Genomic DNA, 24,909 nt, shown 5'->3' on the forward strand with positions numbered 1-24,909 from the left:
TTTCGCCTTCGGAATCTGGACAAACTATACAAGGCCGTTAGCAATAATTGACCCCAGTATAAATCTACCATTGAGAAGGACATCCGAGAGCCTTCATTAATTATAGAATAACCTTTGGCACTGTCCTTACTAACAGCTGAGGGAGTATTTGCGGAGGCAGAGTCCTCGACCACAAATTCATTGTTGTTTTCAGTTTCAACGGATTCCAATACAATTTTAATTTAAGACTTTTCATTTTGTTCGCCACTTTCGGGAGATTCAATAACAGATTCATTCAAGGGTGATATTGACTTTGAGTTTCCCTCTGTTCAACTAAGTTCACAATTTTCTTATAAATTAAAACCAACAAATTTAAAATCATCTCTTAAATTTATATATTTTAGCAACATTAAATTAAACTAATAATTCTTAAATATTAAAAAATTAAGTCTCCACTGATCTCATTTCCTGATCCTCGTCTTGGGCCTGTTCTTGAGGCTGTCTCTCCTTGTCTTCTTCAGCAGTATTATCATTATTTCCCGAATTAGTTTCGCTGCTATTGCTATTACTATTACCATCTTCCCCATTATTGGAAAAACCATTCAATTGCTGTTCGCTTTGTTCTTCCAATTGTTTGGCCTTTTCATTCTCTGCTATGCGTTCTCTCAAGGTGTATATTTGTTTTTCCAGTTCCACGCATTGCTGTTCGATTTCATAGTTTTTCGACACTAACAATACCCAATTGGCTTCGAGGGTTCGCAGTTTTTCTCCGGCTTGTGTTTGAGCCTGTTTTCTTTGCCAATTTACGTCTTGTATTTCTTTTTTCAAAGCCTGCAATTGATTTTGGGCTTTAGCTTGTAAGGCTACGAATACTTCTAAATAGGCCTTCCAAGCCTCAATACCATAATCAAGCATTAGTTCCAGATTCATTGTTCTAACCCATTGATGTTCCAGTTGAGCTTTCGAATTGTCTATGGATTCTTCCCAGGCGGAAACTTCAGATAAACGTCCTGCAGCTGGTGGTGGCAATTCATAACGTTTCATACTTAGAGTTTCCATGGGTATACGATTCTGTATGCGTTCAAATTCTTGAGCCATAAGTTTTGTCTCAAAAGCGGCCGAGCTGAGGGGAGGTAAATGTTCTAAATAGTTTTTGGTGGGTCTGTAGCGACGACATTCCTCTTCTACCATAGCCAGAGCCTAAAATTAAAAAATTGCCATAAAAAATTATAATTTCAATGAAGCTAATATACTACTAAAAAATTTCTATAAATAGAAAGATTTGCTATTATAATAAAAAGTAACTACATTTCAAATTTTATAAACAATTTTCTTAAAATTTGAATAGTTCCCCTAGGAGTTCAATTTACAAGTTTTCACTATTTTGTAGAAATTATATTTTTCACACTGTCAACTATTGAGGCACACATTTCTATTTAACTTTTCAAACAAACTTTATCATTTATTTACCGATTCTCTAACACCAGGATCATCATAACCCTGATCTATATAAGGCAAAGCATCTACAGTAACTTCTCCAGCCATTTAACACAATAATTTTCACCAAAAATGTTGAATTTAAATAAAAATCTTTTATTTTTACTTTACTCCGGCTGCAGTTTGTTTTCTTTTTAACAACGTTTGACAGTTCACTATTTTACTTCTCATACTCCCTTTTAGTAGTCATTCGTAGCACCGAGAGCCACCTGGTGTAAAACTGCAAAACATACCTAAAAATCGCTAAAATCTCAAATACAACTCTTCAAATTCGTTCAGTTTCAACTCTGTTTATCGGTAGCCATATTGAATTTCGTTAAGTTTTTCGTTATTTAGCATTCTTTCCTCTTCTTGTTTTCTTCCTTTTTCTTTTCGGTCCACTATTGGTAAATGGAGGACGTTTCTGCCGTAGCAGAATAAAATAATATAATAATTTTTGGGATTATTTGCCAATAAAAATGGTAAGAAGTGTTTAAAATTACAACGATTATTAACGACGTTACTGTGAATCTAAAAATTGTCAGAAAATTAACGTAAAGATCGTGAAATGTAAATTATGACTAGTCACACGTGTTTCGTTTTTGGGCATTTGTGAAATTCTAACCCACGTTGAAGTTAAAGATAATCGTGAAAATATTCAAGTGAAGAAGCGGCAAAGTGTTTAATAAATTTTATTTTTGTTGTTTTGTGTAGAGTTTAGCCAATGCCAGACCTCTGGTCTCCGTTTATTCGGATAAAAATGAACAAATCAAAGAAAAGAACATCTGCTTGCCAGCTGTCTTCAAGGCTCCCATCCGCCCCGATGTGGTCAACGATGTTCATCAATTGATGCGTCGCAACAAGCGTCAACCTTATGCTGTCAGCGAACAAGCCGGTATGTATAAAATACTCTAAAAATAAAGGAAAAATGTTCCCTATATAACGTGTGTGTTGTTGTTGTTTAGGTCACCAAACCTCTGCTGAATCTTGGGGTACTGGTCGTGCTGTTGCTCGTATTCCCCGTGTCCGTGGTGGTGGTACTCACCGTTCCGGCCAGGGTGCTTTCGGTAACATGTGTCGTGGTGGTCGTATGTTCGCCCCCACTAAGACCTACCGTCGCTGGCACCGCAAGATCAACGTAAACCAACGTCGTTATGCCTTGGTTTCCGCTATTGCTGCCTCTGGCGTCCCAGCCCTTGTCCAATCTAAGGGTCACATCATCGATGGCGTCTCTGAATTCCCATTGGTTGTCTCTGATGAAGTACAAAAGTTGCAAAAGACCAAGCAAGCTGTTGTCTTCCTCAGACGCATGAAGATCTGGGCTGACATCCAAAAGGTAAACAAAACGTTTGTGTATTGTAGTTGTAAACAAATCATTTCGATCCTTATGGGCAGTTGCTGCAGTTATTGACAGAATTCAGTTGTTATTTAAGAATTTTGTTAAAAATTGCTTTAAACTCGTAAGTGGCTGCTAGAGTAAACATTGGTTTCGGTAGGCGTTCCGTTGACAAGTGTTTAATACTTATTAACGGGGTAACTTAAATCAACATTACATTCAAACTATTACTACTGCTGCTAACAAAGAAACTATTTTTCCTAACTAAATGTAACTATTTTTGTTTGGCTCTTTTTTAGGTGTACAAATCCCAACGTTTCCGTGCTGGCCGTGGTACCATGCGCGATCGTCGTCGCATTGCCCGCAAAGGTCCCCTCATCGTTTACTACAAGGATGAAGGTCTTCGTCGTGCCTTCCGTAACATCCCCGGCATTGAAACCATGTCCGTCGACAAGATGAACTTGTTGAAGTTGGCTCCTGGCGGTCATGTTGGTCGTTTTGTCATCTGGACCGAATCTGCTTTCGCTCGTTTGAACGAACTTTTCGGCACCTGGAAATCTGGCTCCACCTTGAAGAAGGGCTACAACCTTCCTCAACCCAAGATGGCCAATACCGACTTGACTCGTCTTCTTAAATCCGAAGAAATCCGCAAGGTTCTCCGTGATCCCCGCAAGAAGGTATTCCGTCGCGTACGTCGTCTCAATCCTTTGACCAACGTACGTCAACTCATCAAGTTGAACCCCTACGCCGAAGTTCTTCGTCGTCGCGCTGCTTTGGCCGCTGAGCAACGTACCATCGCCAAGACCTTGGCCAAGGCTAAGAAGAACAACGTTGAATTGGCCAAGAACCACTTCGCCGTTGTTGCCAGCAAAGCCGCTGCCAACCGCGCCAAGATGTTGAAAACTGCTTTCGAAGCCAGAAAGAAGAAGGCCGCTGCTGCTCCCAAGAAGAAGTAAAAACTTTTGAAAAGTTTTCGTTTTGGTCCTAGGGAAAGTGGGTGTATTTTTAATAATACTTATAATGCTACATAGAAGAAACATGTATATGAATTTTTTTTCATAATTAAAACAAAAAAACATTTTAAAAATCCAACTTAAAGTTTAAGTTTATTTTTTAATAAAAGAAAAGGTTTTTCACACTGTTGTTTTTAAGTTAACAAAAAGACCAAGAGTATTTGTTGTTAGCGAGGAGGTTAGGTTTCGTACACAGTTCTAGCTTCTGTTATAAACAACAAAGTTGTTTAACCAATAATCAATTTGAGTTCAAGGCTTGTATTCAAAGTTTCCACTAATGTTATAGTTTTTTTTTTTTTATTTATTTAATAGTTCCATATTATCACTCGTAAATATTTTTGAATTTCCTTACCGTTATAAAATAATTTTTTGACCAAGGTCAGCCACACCCAATTTGTTCACAACGAATTTAAATTTTTTACTTTTCACTAAATAATATAAAGGGTTCGACATTTTTAAATTTCTTTCGACTAAATTTTTAGAATAGTGTTCGAATATTTTGTAATTTGTTGTCGAATTGCAAAATTTTTTTTTTAATTTTCAAAATTGGTTTTCGAATGTTTTAAAGTTTTGAATTTGTATTACCTAATGTCTGAATTTATTAAAATAAGTTTCGAAACATTTTTAAATTTTTCGAAAAAAGGTTAAGGATTTTTTCGAAGTTAATTTGCAAAATAAAGATTTGGAATTTATAGAAATGTTTAAAAATAAAATTTTTCGATTTTTTAAAAATTATATTCGAATTATTGGAAATTTTAATTAAATATTAATTTAAATTTTATAAAACGAAAAACGTGTATGGAAAAAATTCAAAATTTTCAAAAACGTTAACGTTGATGTTCCCAAACGCTTTAAAGGGTTAATTTTGATTTTTTTTTTCTCGATATTATTTTAAATTTAGGACTATATACATTAATTTTCTTTAATTATTATTGAATAATATTCAGAAATAAATACGGTTCAATGAGAAATCCCAAAAATATCAAAATTTAATTAACCTTTAACCTACACAGTTTATAGGTTAAGATAGACAGACGGTATAACAAACTTACGTATATATACAGTATTGTTCGAAACCTAAGCAACTTTTTTTGGCATTGTATACAAAGTGCTATATTTTCTATTTTAATTGATTTATTCAAAATTATATAATTGATAATAATAATATTATGTGTCTACATTATAATAACAACAACAAAATTTTAATTCCATTTCGATGTGAGTTACAAGAAAATAATAACTGAATTAACTCCATAAATAGCTGTTCGAAACTTAAGCAACTTTTTGATCTTCTTATGCAAATCTTTGGTCCCTTTGAGTTCCAAACACCTTTATGGAATAGATTAGTTACTAGTGTAGTTCGTAATGAAAGCCAATCAGATTTTAAGCTATTCGCCCCTTCAATGTTTTCTAAAACGGCGAGTTCCGAAACAGCACTTCAAAACGCCGAACAGCATCTCTAAGGGATTTGAGTCAGGAAATTTTGATGAGCAATCAAAGAGTTTGGGTCCTATTACCCGATAACAACTCTTAGATCAACTTTGCCAAAGGTTTTGGTTCATTATCATGCTGAAAATCGCAATAAAGTAAGTTGATCTGTTCGATGTACTCAATCATATGATTCATTTTGTTGGCGAAAAACGTCCCAAAAGGAAAAACAATCCAACTTTGTTTGTGTTTCAACATCAGGACTAACTCTTCTCTTTAAAAAACATAGCCACACCCTAAAATTTTGCTCTCTATTCATTATTGGGCCTTTACTAAAAGGGTATATTGTAATATTTCCTTCAGCCTCTGAGCCTCGCATACTCTGTTTGAATTTAAGACGGAAAATGTGGACCCGTTTGTAAATAAAACTGTTTTTATTAGTCTTGCGTAATCTATTTCAATATTCTACCCAAAATTGTACAAAATTTTTGAAAAAATCGAATTTCTTTAAGTAAACTCTGTGCCATGTCACTGCGGGATTCATATGCGGTTACATCATCGTACATTAAAGACTTAAAAAAGCATGGAGGTCACACAATTAAGGTTATGGGCAAGATTTTTAGTGAGTAGAGTAAGTCCTGATGTTGAAATACAAATAAATTGGATTGTTTTACTTTCTGGGACATTTTTGGCCAACAAAATAAACCAAAGGATTAAGTACATTGAAACTCGCGGTTTTAGAAAACATTACAGCTGGCGAGTGGCTTAAAATCCGATTGGGATTCATTACGAACTACACTAGTAACTAATCTATTCCATAAATGTGTTTGGAACTCAAAAGGATCAAAGATTTTCATATGAAGATCAAAAAGTTGCTTCAGTTTCGAACAGCTATTTATGGAGTTAATTCAGTTATTATTTTCTTATAACTCACAGCGAAATGGATTTAAACTTTTGTTGTTGTTATTATAATGTAGACACATAATATTATTATTATCAATTATATAATTTTGAATAAATCAATTAAAATAGAAAATATAGCACTTTGTATACAATGCCAAAAAAAGTTGCTTAGGTTTCGAACAATACTGTATGTATATCGTCAGCTAAAACGCAAACGGTAATATCTAACATTTTAAAAATTTTACTGGAGGTGCAAAAAACTATTTAAATTGAAAAGTTTGTTTCTATCAGCGCGAATTGTTTGTAGTAATTAAATAAATTGTTTAATAGTGAAACCTATACTTTGTTATGATAGTTGACAATGGCGTATATAAAAATGGATATATTGGACTTTTTACCTTCAACATTTAAATGTTTTTGTAGATAGGGCCTTTTGTATTTTGTCAATAATATCGATAATTTTGGTTGGAGGAGTGGACATTTGTTTTGATGCAATACATTAGAATCAACAATAAAATCGATTTTGAATTTTTGGTTAGTTTGGGCCGTTTGCGTTTCAGGCGACGATATACCCTTCTCATAAATGTGAAGGATATAAAAATGTGAGAAAAATGTATTAATTACAAACAAATATCAAATCCATTTTGAAAAAGGTGGATTTGTTTTAGCAAAATACGAACATAATTCCACTTCCGTTTGGAATGAAATTCTGTGCAACTCTTTTATTAACCCTCCACCTTCGTGAGAAGGGTATACATATTTAAGCTTTCAAAATTTATATAATCACCCCTATGCAACATTTCGATTACGTTTCCGCATTCAGTTACGCTACGATCGAAAATTTCTATTCCAACAAGAAACGGAATCGTATGAAAAAGAAGAAGCATTTCCATTTTGTTTCAATGCTTAACGATTGTGTGTATTCTGCATTACGATCGTAACTAGGGTTCTATAGTTGAAACGAAAAGTCGACTTTTCGACTTTTTGCATTTAGTTAAAAGTCGACTTTTCGACCTTTCGACTTTTTCCATTTTATGAAAAGTCGATTTTTCGACTTTTCGACCTTTTTCATTTATTTAAAAGTCGACTTTTAGACTTTTCGACTTTTAGTATTTTATAAATGGTCGACTTTTCGACTTTTTCCGACTATTCGACTTTTTCCGACTTTTTTCGACTTTTTCCGACTTTTTTCGACTTTTCGACTTTTTTCGACTTTTCGACTTTTTTCGACTTTTTCCGACTTTTTTCAACTTTTCGACTCTTTCCGACTTTTCGACTTTTCGATTTTTTACGACTTTTTGACTATTTTCGACTTATTTCGACTTTTTTCGACTATTTTTTACTTTTTTCGAGTTTTTCCGACTATTTTAGAGTTTTTGACCTCTTTTCCACTTTTTTAAAATTTTCGACTATTTTCGACTTTTCGACTTTTTTCGACTTTTCGACTTTTTCCGACTTTTCGACTTTTTCCGACTTTTCGACTTTTTTCGACTTTTTTCGAAAAGTATATGTATGTAGCGATATAATTTGTTTTTACTAAATTTTCTCTAAAATTTTTAGGTACTTATTTTAATTGTATTTAAAATTTACCGTCTAATATTTAAAAAATAATCAAAGATTAGTTTTAATTTAATGTAGTTTTTAAATAAATTGATTTATGATATGAATGTTGTATTTATTATTTGAATTTTTAATGATTTCGAAAATTTTCCCCAAAAAATAACAGGCCATATGTCATCATTATATGGCGTATGATTAATAATTAAATTTCTAATTAAAATCAAATAAGTATACGTTTCATTTAATAGATAATAGACGAATAGTAAAATACTTTATATTGGAATAAACTCCCTTACAAATATGTAAAATACAAATCTAATTTTAGTATGTCAGAAGAAAATAAAAACATTGATCTTGAAATCTTTAAACTTTGTTGTTTATATATTTTGCATAAAGTAATTACAAAGCAATTACAGTATGAATGTATTTATTCTCTTTATGCATCACGAAGTACATACATACATAGTAGATCTGCAACATCCAACAAAAATATTTAAGTAATTTTCCATTAAAAATAAACTGAAATACAAATTTTCATACATATTTGTATTTTAAATACAAAGAGAGATGAAAACAAAAAGAGTAATTTTTATGCCATTTATACAGATAACACAGGAGAAACCATACAAAATTTTAAGAAGCTGTGCGAAAAGGAAATTATTTTAATAAAAAAGAAAGCCTATGACCGACAAAAACTCTATGAATTAATTTAAATGTTCTTCACACCAACATCATAAATTTTTTCATTATCAATATGTATTTTTCCTTATCAAAATCTCTCGAATGTACAACATACAATGTATTCTATTCGATTTTATGTTGTCGTCGTGGGTATGTTCTGATGATGATGAAAATATAATAGAAAGACAAAAACAAACTCGTGCAAATACATTTTGATTATTCTGTACACAACCCACGTTACCTTAGTACTTAGTACTAGTATTAATCAATTAAAAATAAGTAAAAGATATGAGAGAGTAAAAGATTTAAAAGAGAGTCGTAATGGGAATGGAAAAAATAAATGTTTTATTGTATGGGATGATGATTACGAACTGAAAGTACTTTATTACATTAAACGTGAAAACATGGCCAAAAGTTTGCGAAATTGATTTTTTTAAAAGAAAGTAGATTTTCAATAAAAATCAATTTTTAAATTTGTCTATAAATTTTTTTCCACTCATCCATTAATATGTATATCTATCTATCTATCTATCTATCTATCTATCTATCTATCTATCTATCTATCTATCTATCTATCTATCTATCTATCTATCTATCTATCTATCTATCTATCTATCTATCTATCTATCTATCTATCTATCTATCTATCTATCTATCTATCTATCTATCTATCTATCTATCTATCTATCTATCTATCTATCTATCTATCTATCTATCTATCTATCTATCTATCTATCTATCTATCTATCTATCTATCTATCTATCTATCTATCTATCTATCTATCTATCTATCTATCTATCTATCTATCTATCTATCTATCTATCTATCTATCTATCTATCTATCTATCTATCTATCTATCTATCTATCTATCTATCTATCTATCTATCTATCTATCTATCTATCTATCTATCTATCTATCTATCTATCTATCTATCTATCTATCTATCTATCTATCTATTATCTCTCTATCTATCTATCTATCTATCTATCTATCTATCTATCTATCTATCTATCTATCTATCTATCTATCTATCTATCTATCTATCTATCTATCTATCTATCTATCTATCTATCTATCTATCTATCTATCTATCTATCTATCTACCTACCTAACTATATCTATCTATCTATCTATCTATCTATCTCTATCTATCTATCTATCTATCTATCTATCTCTATCTATCTATCTCTATCTATCTGTCTATCTATCTATCTATCTATCTATCTATCTATCTATCTATCTATCTATCTATCTATCTATCTATCTATCTATCTATCTATCTATCTATCTATCTATCTATCTATCTATCTATCTATCTATCTATCTATCTATCTATCTATCTATCTATCTATCTATCTATCTATCTATCTATCTATCTATCTATCTATCTATCTATCTATCTATCTATCTATCTATCTATCTATCTATCTATCTATCTATCTATCTATCTATCTACCTATCTATCTATCTATCTATCTATCTATCTATCTATCTATCTATCTATCTATCTATCTATCTATCTATCTATCTATCTATCTATCTATCTATCTATCTATCTATCTATCTATCTATCTATCTATCTATCTATCTATCTATCTATCTACCTATCTATCTATCTATCTATCTATCTATCTATCAGATATAATTCGAACATTTAGTACTTAAACCAAATAGTATGTATTACAAAATAAAAGTACTTTTTTGTAACCGCAATTATCATTACTGCGCTGATATGCAAAGAAAGTGGTTTTTATTTTTTGCGCTCTTTGTGTTTGGGATCTCCACTATAAGTACGAGTACAAATTTGTTGGTTTTTATTATTTATTGTTGTCGTTGTATTATAATTGAATTGAAGTAAATCAGACGTAGTAGAAGATACAACAATGTGTCGTGTCGTACACAGAGTGAAAAAATAGCGAAATAAAAGAAAATATAAATAAATTCTAATTGAAAATTAATTAATAAACAAGAGTTATTGAGCTAAAGCAAACATTTTAAACGTAAAGCTTGTCTGGAACGGTGGTGGTTAATATGTCTGTGAAGGCAGACAGGCCAATAATAAATTAAAACGATATTTTGTGTGTTTTTAAAAAATTAATTTGTTGCTTTTGTTATTAACAAAAAAAGAAGTGATGTAAAAGAAAGTATAACAAATTATTTAACCAAAAAATTAGACAAAAAATAATTAAAAAGTGTTAATAACTATTTATGAGAAACAAATTAATGGTTGGTGTTTTAAACATATTTTTGCATGCCGGTTGTTAAGTTAAAGCAGTAAGAGAAAATTACAGAAGAGTTATTTATACAAATCATGATTATGATTTGTATGTATAGTTGGTTATACACATAAATTTAAAACAAAAAAAAAAAAAAACTTAACTTGATTAACTTTCCTGCGAAGAAAGAAAATTACAAACAAATCCTAAAAGTTGCATAAATGTTGAGCAGTTATTGTTGTTGCCATTTTTACTTTGTTTGAAAGTGTGTATGAGTGTTCATGTGCAATTTACTGCAAAACAACAACAACAAAGTGTTAAAGAGTAATATAAATAAAAAAATAAAATAAAAACAAGACAAAAAAGACAAAACGTCTACAAAATGAAAACAAAACAAAAACATTTTGCCGATCATACGATATTTTTATATATTTTTTTGTTTTCATTTTTAGTTTGTTCTACTACTGATTTTTTATACATTTTATTTTATTTATTTAATTTTTTATACTCTTGTGTATTTAATGAAATAAAACGCAAATGTATACAAAATACAAAAAAAAAAAAAATAGTATACGGTGGCGGTTGTCAGATTTTGGCGTCTTCCAACCATCATCATACACTCTGTGGAATTCGTTTAACATACAAGTTTCTTCTTTTTTGTTCTTTTAAAGAACGTGTTTAAATAGTTGCGACCTTTTAAGGTTTGTTGTTTAAAATTTTAGGTGTACCTACACAAGTTCAGGGTTTCAGGATTGTTTGAGATTTTCTAGGTAACAGTTTATTGGATTAAACAATTAAAGTATGTATAGAAAGGATCCAGGCTGGTTAAGGATACCCTACATTAGTATAAATTATGTAGTTGTTGTGTAGTAGGTTATCAAATCTTCGAAAAAATGGGTTCCCCAATTATTTTTTTATTTTTTATATAATAATTTCTGGCTTTTAATTCAGTAAATTATAATTCTTATCGCTGCATTTCCAAAATGAATTCAACAATTTTTTAACCAATTCTATTGATAGAAATAGTTCGGCATCCTTTTATCAAGTAAAATGTTTAATCTAATAAAGTAAATACATTTTAATGAAATATTACAATTTTAATTAAATCTCATGACAATGAACTGTCACACTAAAATGTACTGCGCATTTAAACGAATTTAACACAGTGTATAAAGATTTTTTGCGGCTTAACATTTTGCACTTTTAAGTTAAAATACAAAAAAAAAATGAAATATAACAGCATCTCAATTTATTCCAATTTGATTTTGCAGAGTGATAACTATAGCAACAACTGCAAAAACACTAATTCTTATCAATAAATAAAAAACGAATTATTAAAAATTTAAAACAACAAAAACATTCCCTGCACTACGGCAATGGGCTGGCAGAAAAAAATGAACTTAACATTTGATAACTATAAATTTTAACAACAAAAACCACAATAAAACATATAATCATTACAAAAAAAAACTATAAAAAACTTACTGAAAAAATAAAATAGTTTAAAGTACAAAGTGCAGTAAAAAAACAACAACAATAAACAATATAAATCATAAAGCAACAACAGCAGACATCAGCCGAACACTCAGCTGCAGCATAAAACCGGCAACAACAAAAAACAATTCTTTTCTTCCACATACTTTTCTTGTTTCCTTTTATACTCTTATCCACCCCAAAAATACGAACAAAGTTCATGTTTTAGAATCCTTTTTATTTAATATTTTTATAATATTAATCCGCCCGTCTCCTATCATACCACTATCCTATCCTCCCTTCCCCTCTTTCCGCGTTTCCTGGGCACGGCCACGTCATGATAACAACAGTCTTCAATTTTCTACAGGGAGCTCTAGAGTTCTCTCTGTTGGGATGTGCTGAAGCGGCCTCATTGGCGTTTCTACTTTATTTGTTATATGCTAAGACCAGGTAAGAATTTGAACATTTTACTTTTGTAACGGTATACAGTATTGGTCGAAATTTAAGCAATTTTTTCTCACAATGTAATCAAATAATTCTATTTAAATCGGTTTGTAAAAAATCACCAAAATATCGAAATTATTATTACACTTTCTTCAAACGTATTTATTTCCTGTGCTTTAATTTCAAGAATCCATTCATTAATGAATGAATAATCCTTTTCGATCTATTACAAATTGAATTAAAAAGAATTGCAAACATTCCCATATAATTTTAAATTCATCCATCTATTACAAATTGAATGAACAACTGAAATAGATTGAATAAAAATTTTGTTTTAAAATTTTTAAAACTTTTTTAAACGGAATTTCATTCAAATTATGATAAAAGGAATTAAAAAACATTCACTTACTCATTCCATAAAGAATGAATTCTCTTGGAAATTAAAGAATTAAGCTTTTGAAACATCCAGAGATTGATTAAAAAAGGTGATGAATTCGAAAATTTTAAGCCGAATTAAAAATTAATGAAAATTATAAATTGAAATCAGTTTTGATTGTTTGCATACTCATAAAAGTTGCTTCGGTTTCGAACAATATTGTACTTGGGTTTCGCTCAGTTTTCGGTTGATTTTAGACAGAAATAACTCAAAAATAAAAAAGTTTAAAATTGATTTTGATTTACTTTTATTCACAAATATATTATTTCAAAACACGATTATTGGTTAATGGTCATGATTACATTAAGTAATTCATTACATATTCAATTACAATTACTTGTAATGTACAATGTAATTAAACTACATATTACCAATTACATTCAATTGTAATGGAAAACAGTTCTAAATTACACAATTGTGGCCTCCGGTAGGTTAGTGGTTAGTGTTCTAGTCTGGTAGACCAGAGGCGGTGGATTCGATTCCCACCTGAGGCACTGGTTAAGGAGCGCACAACAGGCCCGATAGAGGCCTAGGTGTATTTCTTCGGATTTGAATTATATACATCCTCCTTTCAAACTAACTAACTAAATTACACAATTCAGAAAAAGTAATAGTAACGAATGCAAAAAATATAATGATTACTTTGACAGTTACTTTTTGGTATAAACTTCAATCTATCAATTAAATACAAGTAAAGTATTTATAATCAATTACATTTAAATTTAATTGTAATGCGAAACAGTTCAAAATTACACAATTCAGAAAAGGTAATAGTAACGAATGCAGTTAATTTTTTATAAAATTTAATTTATCAATTAAATACAAGTAAGATTACAATTACAAATAATAATTTAATTGCTAATACTTAAATTACAAGTAATAGTTCTACCTATGAAGAGCATTTGTACTTAAGTTTTGAAAAAAACTGACCTAAATTTTTTTATTACAATTTTGAACATTATCCAGTCAAATGCGTATTTTGCATTTAAAGTGTTTATTTTTAGCTCATATTTTTTTGTTTTATATCTTTTTAATTGTTTTTTTATTATAAATTAAGAGTAGAGTATTACAATATAATTAGTTAAATATTCAATTACGTTTTAAATATTAAAATACGTGTAATTTATATTATTTGACAAACCATAAACCAAACGCGGTTTGTATTAATTTTTTATTTTATGTCAAAGCTCAAATTTTAAGCTAAAAATAAAAATACGAGGTTTAGCATCAAAGTTTTTTTTGACAATTAAAATGGCAATTTAAAAGAAATTATATAAATTTTATAGCATCCAAAAATGTCGGCGTTATTGCACGAACAATTATTATAAAATTTTAAACGCTTTTTTTTAATATTAAGAAAGAATGAAACTTTATTTTAATGAAATTATTTCGTAATATACAAGAAATGTTCTTTAAAATCACGAAATAATTTTGCTACGAATAAACGAAATTGTTTTCGTAAAATAATTAACAATTTCTGTATATATTTCTTTTCGTAAAGTTCGAAAAGGGTTTTATTAAATATTTCGTATTATGTACAAAATTATCATAATATTACCAAAAAAGTAGTTACGATTATTTTTTTCGTAAAGTTAAGCAAGGATTATTTTCATTGTATGTTCGAAAAAACATGTAATAATTTCTTACTTTCGTAAAACTTCGTATTTTACACGAAATATTCTTAAATATTACTAAAAAAATCAAATAATTATCTAATAACATCGTAGCATCTTAGTTAAAAAAATAAAATAATCAACACGCTTTTTTCGAAAGTTGCATAAATATTTAGTGCAAATTAAATTAGCCTATTAAATAAGATTAATAAATATTTTATTTAAAAAATTATGCAAATTAAAAATTATTGATTGCAATTCATTATACAATACAAATAATTACAATAAAAGAACTCACGTCAATCTTGAAACAATAAAAATATTCTGCACTCTCTTATTTAATGACGTAAATAATTTAATATTGTTTTTCTAAAATCTGTAATAAAATTATTTATATTAGATTAAAAAAGTTTTATATTAATTTTCAATTTAAGTATACTTTTAGTTTTTGTAAAATCAGCAAAACATTTTCATTAAAATGATTAAGCTTTGTTCTCATCATCAAATATTTGACGAAAATTACCGTTAAAATTTGTTCATAAACATATTCAACAATATTTTAACAATTCTTGTAATTTATAAAAAAAATTTAAATTCATTAATTTAACAAAAGCAAGTAGTAAATGTAATATTTATTGTAAAATTACTTTTACAAATGTTTTATTTATAAATGTAACAAAAGCCTTTTCATATCATTGTTTAACTATGACGAATTTGTATTTTTATTATTGTTATTTTTTTGTTGTTAGTTAATATTTATAAGACTTTTATTATATACACAATATAAGTAGTACTTATAATTTTTTTTTCGTTTGCATTTGATATATAAGTCCAGTTGTAAATCAAGTCCATTGCCCTCGTTGTTTTTTATAGTGTTACATTAAAATAATTTTATTCTTAAAAAACGGCACGTACTATTTTTAGCAACAACAAATAGGCACAATAATTACTTATTTTTTTTAATTTTGTATTAATTATGTATTTAATTTAAAGGTCTATTAATTGACCCGGTTTTAATTGGAAAATAATTAAATATATGTATGTATATGTAAAACAAATTATATTTAATACAAATTGAGATATTTACCTTTCATAAAAATATTCCCAAGAAACCTTATTCTTTAGATTTATTCAAATATTTTTTTATGGAAGCATTCATTGTTGAGTTCATTCAGTATTGCATTCATTTTTAATGAAATTCATACAGGTATTGAATGATTTAAACATTTGTTAATTAAATTCAAATATAAAATAAACAAACAAATTGTAAATATTTTACATTCAAGTTTTCACCTAATGAATGAAGACAAATTTTTAAATGTTTAAGGAATTACTTAGTAATGGATTTCAATTAAAAAATTATTTGTTATGGAACACAGATCAACGAAATTTGAACAAATCCGAAAATAAGCGTTCTCAAACTTCAGGACGTAATATTTGGTAAATCTGTTGTGTTGGAAAAATTTTGACTCGAATTAAGTGCTATAGACTAGACTATAATCACGAATCACGTTAAACCTAGATTAGGTGCAAACCCGTAAGTTTTATGGGTCTTGTTCAAAAACAGTTTCGATACAAATTAAGAAATTTTATTGTAGAAATCAAGTCGTTAATAAAATATAAATAACGGAAATAACTATTGTTTAAAGTTTTTTAATGAACACTTTATAATTGCTGCAATCCAGAACTTGTCCATACTTATATAATTCCTAAATTACTTCAATTTTTACATTTCCTTTTACGTATGATTTAAATTTTAAATAATTTTAAAATAATTTTCCTCAATAAAAAACGTTTTAATCAATAATTTAAAAAAATAATCTTACTATAAATGTTACTAAGTGTTGATTTACATGTGAACTTTTAAAAATGTTAATCTGATTTTAATAAAAAAATTATTAATTTATAATGGCTCTAATTGTTTATAACAATAAAATTTTATTACACAACAATACACCATTTATAAGAAGAAATATATTGGTAGATATAGTTTTATTGCTTTTGTTAAAAATTTAGAACAAATGGTTCCAGGACCAGATTTGTGAACCGTATAAAATAAATGGAACAGATTCTTATAGATTTGTTCAATGTTGTATCACTGGTCAATGTCTGAAAGTTATCAATTGTACGTCTCATAATACCAGTCACTCCAAAGATATAGTCCTGTAACTAGTTTTTAATCAGTACATTTCTTAATATTAACCCGAACGCTTAGTTTATATTTAAATGTTGTTATAATAGCGGTCAAGGCAGAGGACCTTGATTATTGTTAGAATAACGGACTAGTGTCGAGAGTTCAAAAATATTATTATCAAATATTATCTCATTTTAATTTCAATTTAAAATGGTTTAATCAATATAAACACATATTATTTATTATAATTACTTCAAATCATTATATTTATCGATACTTTATAATCCCACTGTTCAAATTAACTTAATCGTAATATAATAAGAAAGGAATTGAAAAAAAAAAAAAACATAATGCAAGTACAAAATAAAAATTTAGTCATATTTATTAAATTAAAGTACAAAGTTTACAAAAGATTAAAAAAAGTAAATCTACACAAGTGGTTAAATTTTCAACACAATAAAATAAACAATTTGTACGAAGAAACAAAACTGCGGCATAATTTTTAATAGGAATTTTTCACATTTTATGACTCAAAAATATATTGATTGGAAATACAACAAACAAAATGCTTATCTTTAAGATAACCAATATCGACTTTGCAATAAGAAATATGTATTGCAAATTAGATTTTTGTCTAAAAAAACAGGTGCACAACATTGAAAGAATCTGATATAACCAAATAATACTTATAAAGGTCAGCACTTCGAGGCATGTGTCTGCAAACAAATAAATTATCGAAATAAATAAAACAAAAACATACATATTCAAAACTTACTTTGCACACAGCTTAAACAGTAGTCAAGTGGTAGGGGCTAATGACCCATTCACCCATCTAAGCGTTATCACACTCTAATAATTTAGATTATAATTACGATTAGTGAAATTATTTGCCAGAAATTTATTATCGCTTCTGTCTAAAATTTCGTTTTAAAGGGGGGCTTTAGTAGTTAAGTGTTTTGAAAATTAAATTTAAATTATCTTTATTTTGATTAAAAAAATTTGTATATTTATGTTTAAAGTAGTTTTATTTAATATAACCTAATTATTATATTGTACAATAAAGTTTTATAAAAATATTTTTATTTGTTTATAACAAAAGCAATATTATTATTTATTATTTTGCTTTGTTGGATGGTGGTAAAGTTCAAAGAACCCTTGTACTTTTTAAAACCGATTATAAAGAGATTAGACATATATTATTTGGCATACGATTAGTAATTTAATAATAAACCTAAAAAAAAATTATGTTTTTTTAATATTAATCGATTTTTTTTATTGATTTTTATCGTTTTAGAGCACCCGCCATTATTGCTGGTATTTTTCCCAATCTTAATTTGAATCTAAACTATTATAGATCATCATTGTTAAATGATTTTCTTATAACTATTAGAAGTGGTTCGAAAACGGTAAGTATTTGCTTTTAGAAATTAAGTTTATTTATTAATCTATATTTGGAGAAATATACTGTTAATTAAATATATATGTATTTCATGGGCCCAAGGAACATTTAAATATCTGTTCTTATTTAATCCATTAGATTAAGTTAGTTATGTTAGTTGTTTAAAATTTTATATAATTTCGTTACTGATATTTAGGTGGATTTTAAGATAAATTTAGAACAGACTTACTTAATAACTTAATTGTAAATGATTGCCACATATTTTTAAAAAAATTAAATAATAATTTCGTTTATTTTTCTATATATTAAAAACGTATGATTTAATATTTTCACTGATAATTTTAAATCGTAATATGTATAAGAAATGATGCAGCTTTATAAATAAAAAAATAAAAAAATAAATATCTTCAAATGTGACTAGACGTTATTTTATAATCAGTCCACTATACTAAAATATGTTTTCTAAAATCAGCTATAGATAGGTTTAACTAGGGGTTTAAGAGGATAAAGAAAGTCATTGAATTTATTTCGTAATACTTATTTAAACGCAATTTAATTAATCTTCTTAATTCTGTAAAGCCCTTATACTTAGAAATTACAAATTCTCATAATAAAAATAGTTGTTTCAATAGTTTTTTACTTTCAACATTTCTAGGTTATAAACATTTTACCCAGATAATGGTATACCCCTTTGAACTAATTTCTCATAGTAATACCAATACAAATAGAATTAAGTATCGGTATATAGTTTTCAGGAACTATTTGCCTTTCTCTTAGTTACAGTACTAACGTACATAAGTTACAAGTTATTATATAAATAAGGAATTTACGACATTATGTTGTTTGTAAGTAGAATAACAAAATTATGTGAAGGGACACATTATTAAAAGAGTTCTTAAGTCGATTTAACCGGTTGTCGATTAATACTACTGATTTAATTAAAATGTCTTTAAAAATCGTTTTTCAATACAAAGCTTCGAAACAGTAATGGTATACGCACAATTGGGACGAACGACGAATTTCGTATAGCACGATGAACTAGTCGACAAAAATTCGTTGCGTAAATTTGTCGAATGGAACACAATCAAATTATTCGTACTGCGAATTCGTTTCAAAATTTGTTTGTTTGAAATTGGATAAAGTAAGAAAAAGGAACAAAAATTATATTTTTGTGAATCTCCAAGATTTTGAAATAATTTTAACAGCTTTAAAATTTATTCGAACATTATTTCGAAATTAGAAAATGTAAGAAATTGGCCTCGAAAAGAACTAAAATTATATTTTTGTGAATATCACCAATTTTGAGATTATTTTAACAGCTTCAAAATTTTTTCGAACATTACTTCGAATTTTCGAACTTAATTTTAAATATTCCAACATAGCATTGTAGTGTCATCCAGTGTACTCCAGACTGCCAAATTTCAGACAATTCGGGCCACGAGAACTGGTTTTAATGGCTTTAAAAATGTTTCGAACTTAAGTTCGAATTTTCGAAAATTTTATTTTTAGTTTTTATCACCCATAAAAAATTTTTCGAACATAACTTCGAATATTCGAACATAGTATTTTATTGTCATTAGCTGTACGCACAACCGCCAAATTTCAGAAAATTCGGGCTACCGGAATTTTATTTAAAACAATTTTTCCCAATTAATTCTTCGTTCGTCTGCGTAAGAAATAGAAAGATATTAAAGGATAAACATTTTAAAAGACATTTTTGACATCTTTTTATCCTGTCAGTAAAAAATAAATATTATAAAAAATATTTTCGAAATATCCGGCATTGTTGGATCAGTAGAAGTATTTTAAAATATTTTTTGAAACATGTACTTTTTTAAATTTTGAAGTCCTTTAAAAAGGACACAGGATCACGAAATGAAAAACTGAAAACGCAGTTTTTCTCCATTAAATTTTAGTTTCAGACGAATATCATCCGGTTCGTGTCTAACGAAATTTTTCTCTTTTTGTCGTACGGTGTAATCAAACTCGACTATTTCCCTGATATTTATTAAATTTCTCTAGATTTCCTATTGGCTCTCCTTATTAATGTTACCACTTGTCAACAAAATACAGAACACTCCTCACTTTTCCCATCTGGCATCACTTTTTTGGCATTTTTTATTGTTTATTTTTGTTTTGATTTTGCAATTTGCGGTAAATTTTGCACGTTTTCTTTATTTTATCACTGCATTTAGTCTTTTCTAGTGTATTCAAATTGGATTTTTCTACAAACAAATATTATCATAATGGAAATGTGAACCTTTTGCTGGAAATTAAATAAAAATAAAAAAAAATTAATAAATTCGATTTTGTGTAGTAGTAGCAACAACAAAAAGAAAAGTGTTTTAATATAGTGTGGAGAAAAAAGTGCATAAGAATAGTAATAAAAATATGCTTGAGCAGGTTATACGTACCCGTGGATGGTTTGAGGTGTGTGTGCTTTTTTCATTTATAAAAAGAATTTTTCGCACATATAAATATAAGTAGATATACTTAAGTATAGAGAGATAAATATATAAATAAATAATTGTGTCTTCTTAAGGCATAAATAAACGCCAGACGGGGGAATCTTCTAATATGTAGATGAATGAACAAATTGCACATACACATGTTACATCATTTTTTGTTTAATATTTTTTAGGAACCAAAACGGGAAAATGCTTTGGCACATGGTGTTGGTACACAGAATATGCTGGAATTGACACCACATTCCGGACGGAAACCTTACAATTCGATCTTTGATTGGGGTGTCTATTTTCCATATGTGGCACAAGCAAAACGCAGTAAAAAATTTCAATATCCACAGGTGTGTAGTTTAATTTTAATAAAAATGTTAAATATCTTGATTTAAATTTGTTTAATTAAAGGTTTCGTCATTAGTACAAAAAGATCCCATATTGCAAAGAGCCATTAAACAGGCAGCAGAACAAATTTTGCGCGAACAACAATTACTCAAGGAATGCGCAGAAAATGAAGATCTCAATGACAACAAAAAAACGAATGCTGTTGGCTCAAAGTCGCCGTCGGAACAGGATGATAGTCAAGATTATCAAAATATCATAAATCGTCAGGAACGAAGAGCCATTTCCATATTAAAGGACATGCGTTCTACACTCAATAACTTTTTATTGGCTTTTACTTCTTGGTTGTTGTACAAACTCTTGCCCTGTTTCCTATCCGGTGTGGTCACGCATACCCAACAAATTGAAATGTTAAAAGCTGCCTCTGAAAAAGCTCCTGGTATACCACTAATATTCTTGCCTTTGCATCGCAGTCATTTAGATTATATAATGGTTACGTTCATTTTAACCAACAATGATATACGCAGTCCTCTAGTGGCTGCCGGCAATAATTTACAGATACCGGTATTTGGTGAACTATTAAGAGGTTTGGGTGCCTTTTTTATTAAACGTAAAATTGATCCTGTAGTAGGCAAAAAGGATATACTGTATCGTGCTATTTTACATCTTTATTTACAACACGCTTTGAAAATGGGCCACAATGTGGAGTTCTTTATTGAGGGAGGACGTACGCGCACCGGAAAACCTTGCATGCCTAAAGGTGGCATATTATCGGTAATTGTTAATGCATTTATGGACCGTAGCATACCGGATGCATTGCTGGTGCCGGTGTCTGTAAACTACGAGAAAATTGTCGATGGTAATTTTGTGCGCGAACAAAAGGGTGAAAAGAAAGTGCCAGAATCGTTTGGAAATGCCATAGCGGGCATATGGAAGGTAAGTGTTGATATATTGCTCATGTTAAGATGACTGTTCTAACTAAAATTTTCTATTCATCATATTTAAGGCCCTCAACTCAAAATACGGTTTAATGCGCATCGATTTCAATGAACCCTACTCAATCAAAGAGTTAGTACAATCGTACAATAAAATCGCCAAAGAGGATGGCACGCTAAAGATCTATAAACCATCTGCTCGCACCCTACAACACAACCAATCTACCTCTTCTCTTTACGGCACCGATGTCGTGTGTGAAGAACATCGCAACCTAATTGACAGTATTTCACGACAAGTTGTTTTCGATTGTGCTGCCGCTACTTCAGTTATGTCAACGAATGCTTTAGCATTTTTACTTCTAACACGCTATCGTCATGGAGCTACACCGCACGAAATTGCCAAAGGTCTAGATGATTTGCGTAGCACTTTAAAGGGACGCAAAGATCTCGGTTTCTCCGGAGATTCAGTACATATTATTAATTATGCCACCGATTTATTGGGTGAAGAACTAGTACAAAGAGCTAAAAATGATATTGGCGAAGTGATTATACGTCCCAAGGGCAGTATTGAGAGTTGGATAGAATTGGCCTACTATTCGAATATGCTAACGCCACACTTTGCTCTGCAGTCTATTGTATTGACAACGTTCCATGCCTTGTTGCCCAAGAAATCACAAGTTAATGAGGAACAGTTTAAAAAGGTATTTGGTTTTATAAATATTTTATTTGTAAAGTTTATTAAAATTATAAATATTTATAGAATGGGCCTGGTATTTCACGCAAAAAGTTAATAGAAACCGCCTTGGAGAATTGTGAAGTTTATCGTTATGAATACATTCTTAACAAACCTACACAAAATTTGGAAAATATGCTCGAAACAGCCTTAGACGAATTATTAATGCAGAACTTAATTAAACCGGCACAGGTGAGTTTTTTTTAAACTTTGTAAAAACTTTGGTTAGCTTTGTTCATAAAAAGATTTTGTTAACTTTTTTCATAAAAAGCTTTGGTTAGATTTTTTACAAAAAACTTTTTTAGCTTTTTTGTTAAAAGCTTTTGTTAGCTTTTTTAATAAAAATATTTTATTAAATTTTTCTATAAAAAACTTTAATTAGATTTTTTATATAAAGCTTTTTTTGGCTTTTTTCATAAAAAGCTTTTTATAGTTTTTTATCAAAAGCTTTTTTCATACAATTATTTTTTAGCTTTTTTGTTAAATGCTTTTATTAGCTTTTTCATAATAAGCTTTTATTATCTTTTTCATAACAAACTTGTATTAGCTTTTCTCATAAAAAAGCTTTTATTATCGTTTTTCGTAAAAAGATTTTATTAGCATTTCTCATAAAATATTTTTATAAAAATCTTTTTTTGACAAAAACTTTTTCATAAATAACTTTTAACTTTCATAGAATATCACTGTTTAACTTTTTTATAAGTTAAGCTTAAAAAACTTTTTTTCAAAAAATGCTTTTACTAAACATTTGCAGATTGATGAACAAACCGAAGGTACTGTAGAAACACGCCGTATGGCTCGTGCTATTGCTACTTATATTGAAAGTAACGATATGGACGATGATTATGACGACGAAAACGAGGTCTTGACTAATAATTATGTGAATGCCGAACAAGATGAACCTGATTTATTCTTAAACAAAGAAACAATAGTGCAACAAAAGGCTTTATGTGAAGTTTTGGCACCATTTGCTCAGACATATCTATGTGTGGTGGAATCTTTATTCATACTCTATAAAAACTCTATGCTAGAAACAGACTTTATTAAGTTTGTCATGAAAGAATTGAACAACAAAGTTAATACACACAAATGTCCTTATGGTAAGTTTACTTTCTAATTGTAATCCTTTGAGATAATTTTTAATAATCTATAAAAAAAACTTTCTTTTTAGCTGAAAGCATATCAACCGATTCTGTTAGGAATTGTTTAAAAGTTCTCGAAAAATGGTATGTGATTGAGATAAGCAACCAGTGTGGTTTACGTCTTTTGGCCTTGGGAACGCTGTACGAAACGTCACGTGATTCTTTGAAAAATATTGTACAACGTATAACAAATATTGTGCCACTGTATAATAATGGTTACTTTTAAGTTCTTAGTTTGATGATTTTTTATTTTGAAAAATCATTTTCTTTTTTTTTTTCGTTTTAATTTCATTTTCAAGAGGCATACCTAACCACTGTGTAAATTGTTTCTTTCATTTTCATTCATTGCATTACGTTTTATTTTTTTTGGTTTTCATTCTCTCATTTATTCTCCTGTATTTTTCATTTCCTTTTATAATAATTTTAAGTACTGTTTAAAACAGTTTATTTAGGAATTATATAATTATAAATGCCAAAGTTCAATTTATTCTAAAAACAAGAAAAAGAATTTTGTATACAAAACGTAATGATTAAAATCATTTAACATCTATGACATTTTTTTTTTTGAGCAGGAGTTTTGTATATCCACATATTCTTAGTCCAAAAATGATGAAATTTTTTCTGACTGAAATGCTTTTTTTATATAGATTTATATATAATGAATCTTATAAAGATTTAAGTAAAGAAATACTCTACAATTTAGATATTTTGTAATAAATATATGAATAAAAAATAATAATTTCGAAAGATTCAAGTTGATTTATTTATTTATACTTTTTTTTAAAGAGGTTACTCCAGGTACCCATAAAATAAAACTATTTCCAAAATTTGTTTATTTGTATTTTGCAAAAATATATTTATTTTTATTATATTTACTTCTGTAGACTTAAACAAAAATAAAATGCTTTTAGAGGACAGGAAAATATAGGGTGGTGAGGGATTTAGAAAAAGAAAATGATGAGTGAGACACACTTAATACGAATACGAATGAATTGTTTTCTTTTTTCAACATTTTTTCTAAATAAACAAATGATCAGCAAAGCAAATACGACGAACTCTTGCAAATCAACTCTATAACTAATTCATATAGTAAGTATGTATGTATGTATATATAGTATATAAATAATAAACATATAAATTCTCTTATTTCAACTACATAAAGTTAAAATTATATGAAGCTGTGTGTATTCTTTAATATAAAACG

The 24,909-nt window shown here is 28.6% G+C and overlaps 3 protein-coding genes across 7 annotated transcripts; 2 read left to right on the top strand and 1 right to left on the bottom strand.

Annotated features, from left to right (window-relative positions):
- Positions 1 to 354: 354 nt before the first annotated feature.
- On the bottom strand, positions 355 to 1,641 carry LOC119606681 (pre-mRNA-splicing factor SPF27). Its single transcript, XM_037960240.1, has 2 exons — positions 1,450 to 1,641; positions 355 to 1,179 (listed from the first exon to the last, which is right to left on the bottom strand). Exons 1-2 carry the CDS (start codon positions 1,522 to 1,524, stop codon positions 424 to 426), a joined length of 831 nt encoding a protein of 276 aa, XP_037816168.1. The 5' UTR covers positions 1,525 to 1,641; the 3' UTR covers positions 355 to 423.
- Positions 1,642 to 1,763: 122 nt separating this feature from the next.
- On the top strand, positions 1,764 to 3,927 carry LOC119606680 (60S ribosomal protein L4). The gene is made up of 4 exons (XM_037960239.1): positions 1,764 to 1,937; positions 2,170 to 2,350; positions 2,421 to 2,791; positions 3,091 to 3,927. The coding sequence occupies exons 1-4, from the start codon at positions 1,935 to 1,937 to the stop codon at positions 3,745 to 3,747; spliced, it is 1,212 nt and encodes a 403-aa protein (XP_037816167.1). The 5' UTR covers positions 1,764 to 1,934; the 3' UTR covers positions 3,748 to 3,927.
- A 6,295-nt stretch (positions 3,928 to 10,222) lies between these two features.
- On the top strand, positions 10,223 to 24,271 carry LOC119606675 (glycerol-3-phosphate acyltransferase 1, mitochondrial). 5 transcript variants are annotated; one of them, XM_037960231.1, is made up of 9 exons: positions 10,223 to 10,653; positions 11,867 to 12,518; positions 17,990 to 18,101; positions 20,736 to 20,900; positions 20,962 to 21,831; positions 21,902 to 22,531; positions 22,591 to 22,755; positions 23,318 to 23,663; positions 23,735 to 24,271. In XM_037960231.1, exons 2-9 carry the CDS (start codon positions 12,406 to 12,408, stop codon positions 23,929 to 23,931), a joined length of 2,598 nt encoding a protein of 865 aa, XP_037816159.1. In that variant the 5' UTR covers positions 10,223 to 10,653; positions 11,867 to 12,405; the 3' UTR covers positions 23,932 to 24,271. The 5 variants fall into 5 exon arrangements, with proteins under 5 accessions (XP_037816159.1, XP_037816160.1, XP_037816161.1 ...); XM_037960232.1 differs by having other exon boundaries at positions 10,223 to 10,605; XM_037960233.1 differs by lacking the exon at positions 10,223 to 10,653 and adding an exon at positions 10,765 to 10,919.
- Positions 24,272 to 24,909: the final 638 nt, after the last annotated feature.

This window comes from Lucilia sericata, unplaced genomic scaffold (assembly GCF_015586225.1).
Source record: "Lucilia sericata isolate MDLA Ls3-8-SP2 unplaced genomic scaffold, ASM1558622v1 Contig000612F_arrow, whole genome shotgun sequence".
NCBI classification, from domain to species: Eukaryota; Metazoa; Arthropoda; class Insecta; order Diptera; family Calliphoridae; genus Lucilia; species Lucilia sericata.

Excerpts from the sequence above, each read along its gene's own strand:
- LOC119606681 (XM_037960240.1), bottom strand. The coding sequence starts at position 1,524 with ATGGCTGGAGAAGTTACTGTAGATGCTTTGCCTTATATAGATCAGGGT. Across the intron at positions 1,180-1,449 it reads ATCCTGGTGTTAGAGAATCG|GCTCTGGCTATGGTAGAAGA; the intron begins GTAAATAAATGA and ends TTTTAATTTTAG.
- LOC119606680 (XM_037960239.1), top strand. Across the intron at positions 2,351-2,420 it reads TGCTGTCAGCGAACAAGCCG|GTCACCAAACCTCTGCTGAA; the intron begins GTATGTATAAAA and ends GTTGTTGTTTAG. Across the intron at positions 2,792-3,090 it reads TCTGGGCTGACATCCAAAAG|GTGTACAAATCCCAACGTTT; the intron begins GTAAACAAAACG and ends GCTCTTTTTTAG.
- LOC119606675 (XM_037960231.1), top strand. The coding sequence starts at position 12,406 with ATGATAACAACAGTCTTCAATTTTCTACAGGGAGCTCTAGAGTTCTCT. Across the intron at positions 12,519-17,989 it reads TTGTTATATGCTAAGACCAG|AGCACCCGCCATTATTGCTG; the intron begins GTAAGAATTTGA and ends TTATCGTTTTAG. Across the intron at positions 23,664-23,734 it reads TACACACAAATGTCCTTATG|CTGAAAGCATATCAACCGAT; the intron begins GTAAGTTTACTT and ends CTTTCTTTTTAG.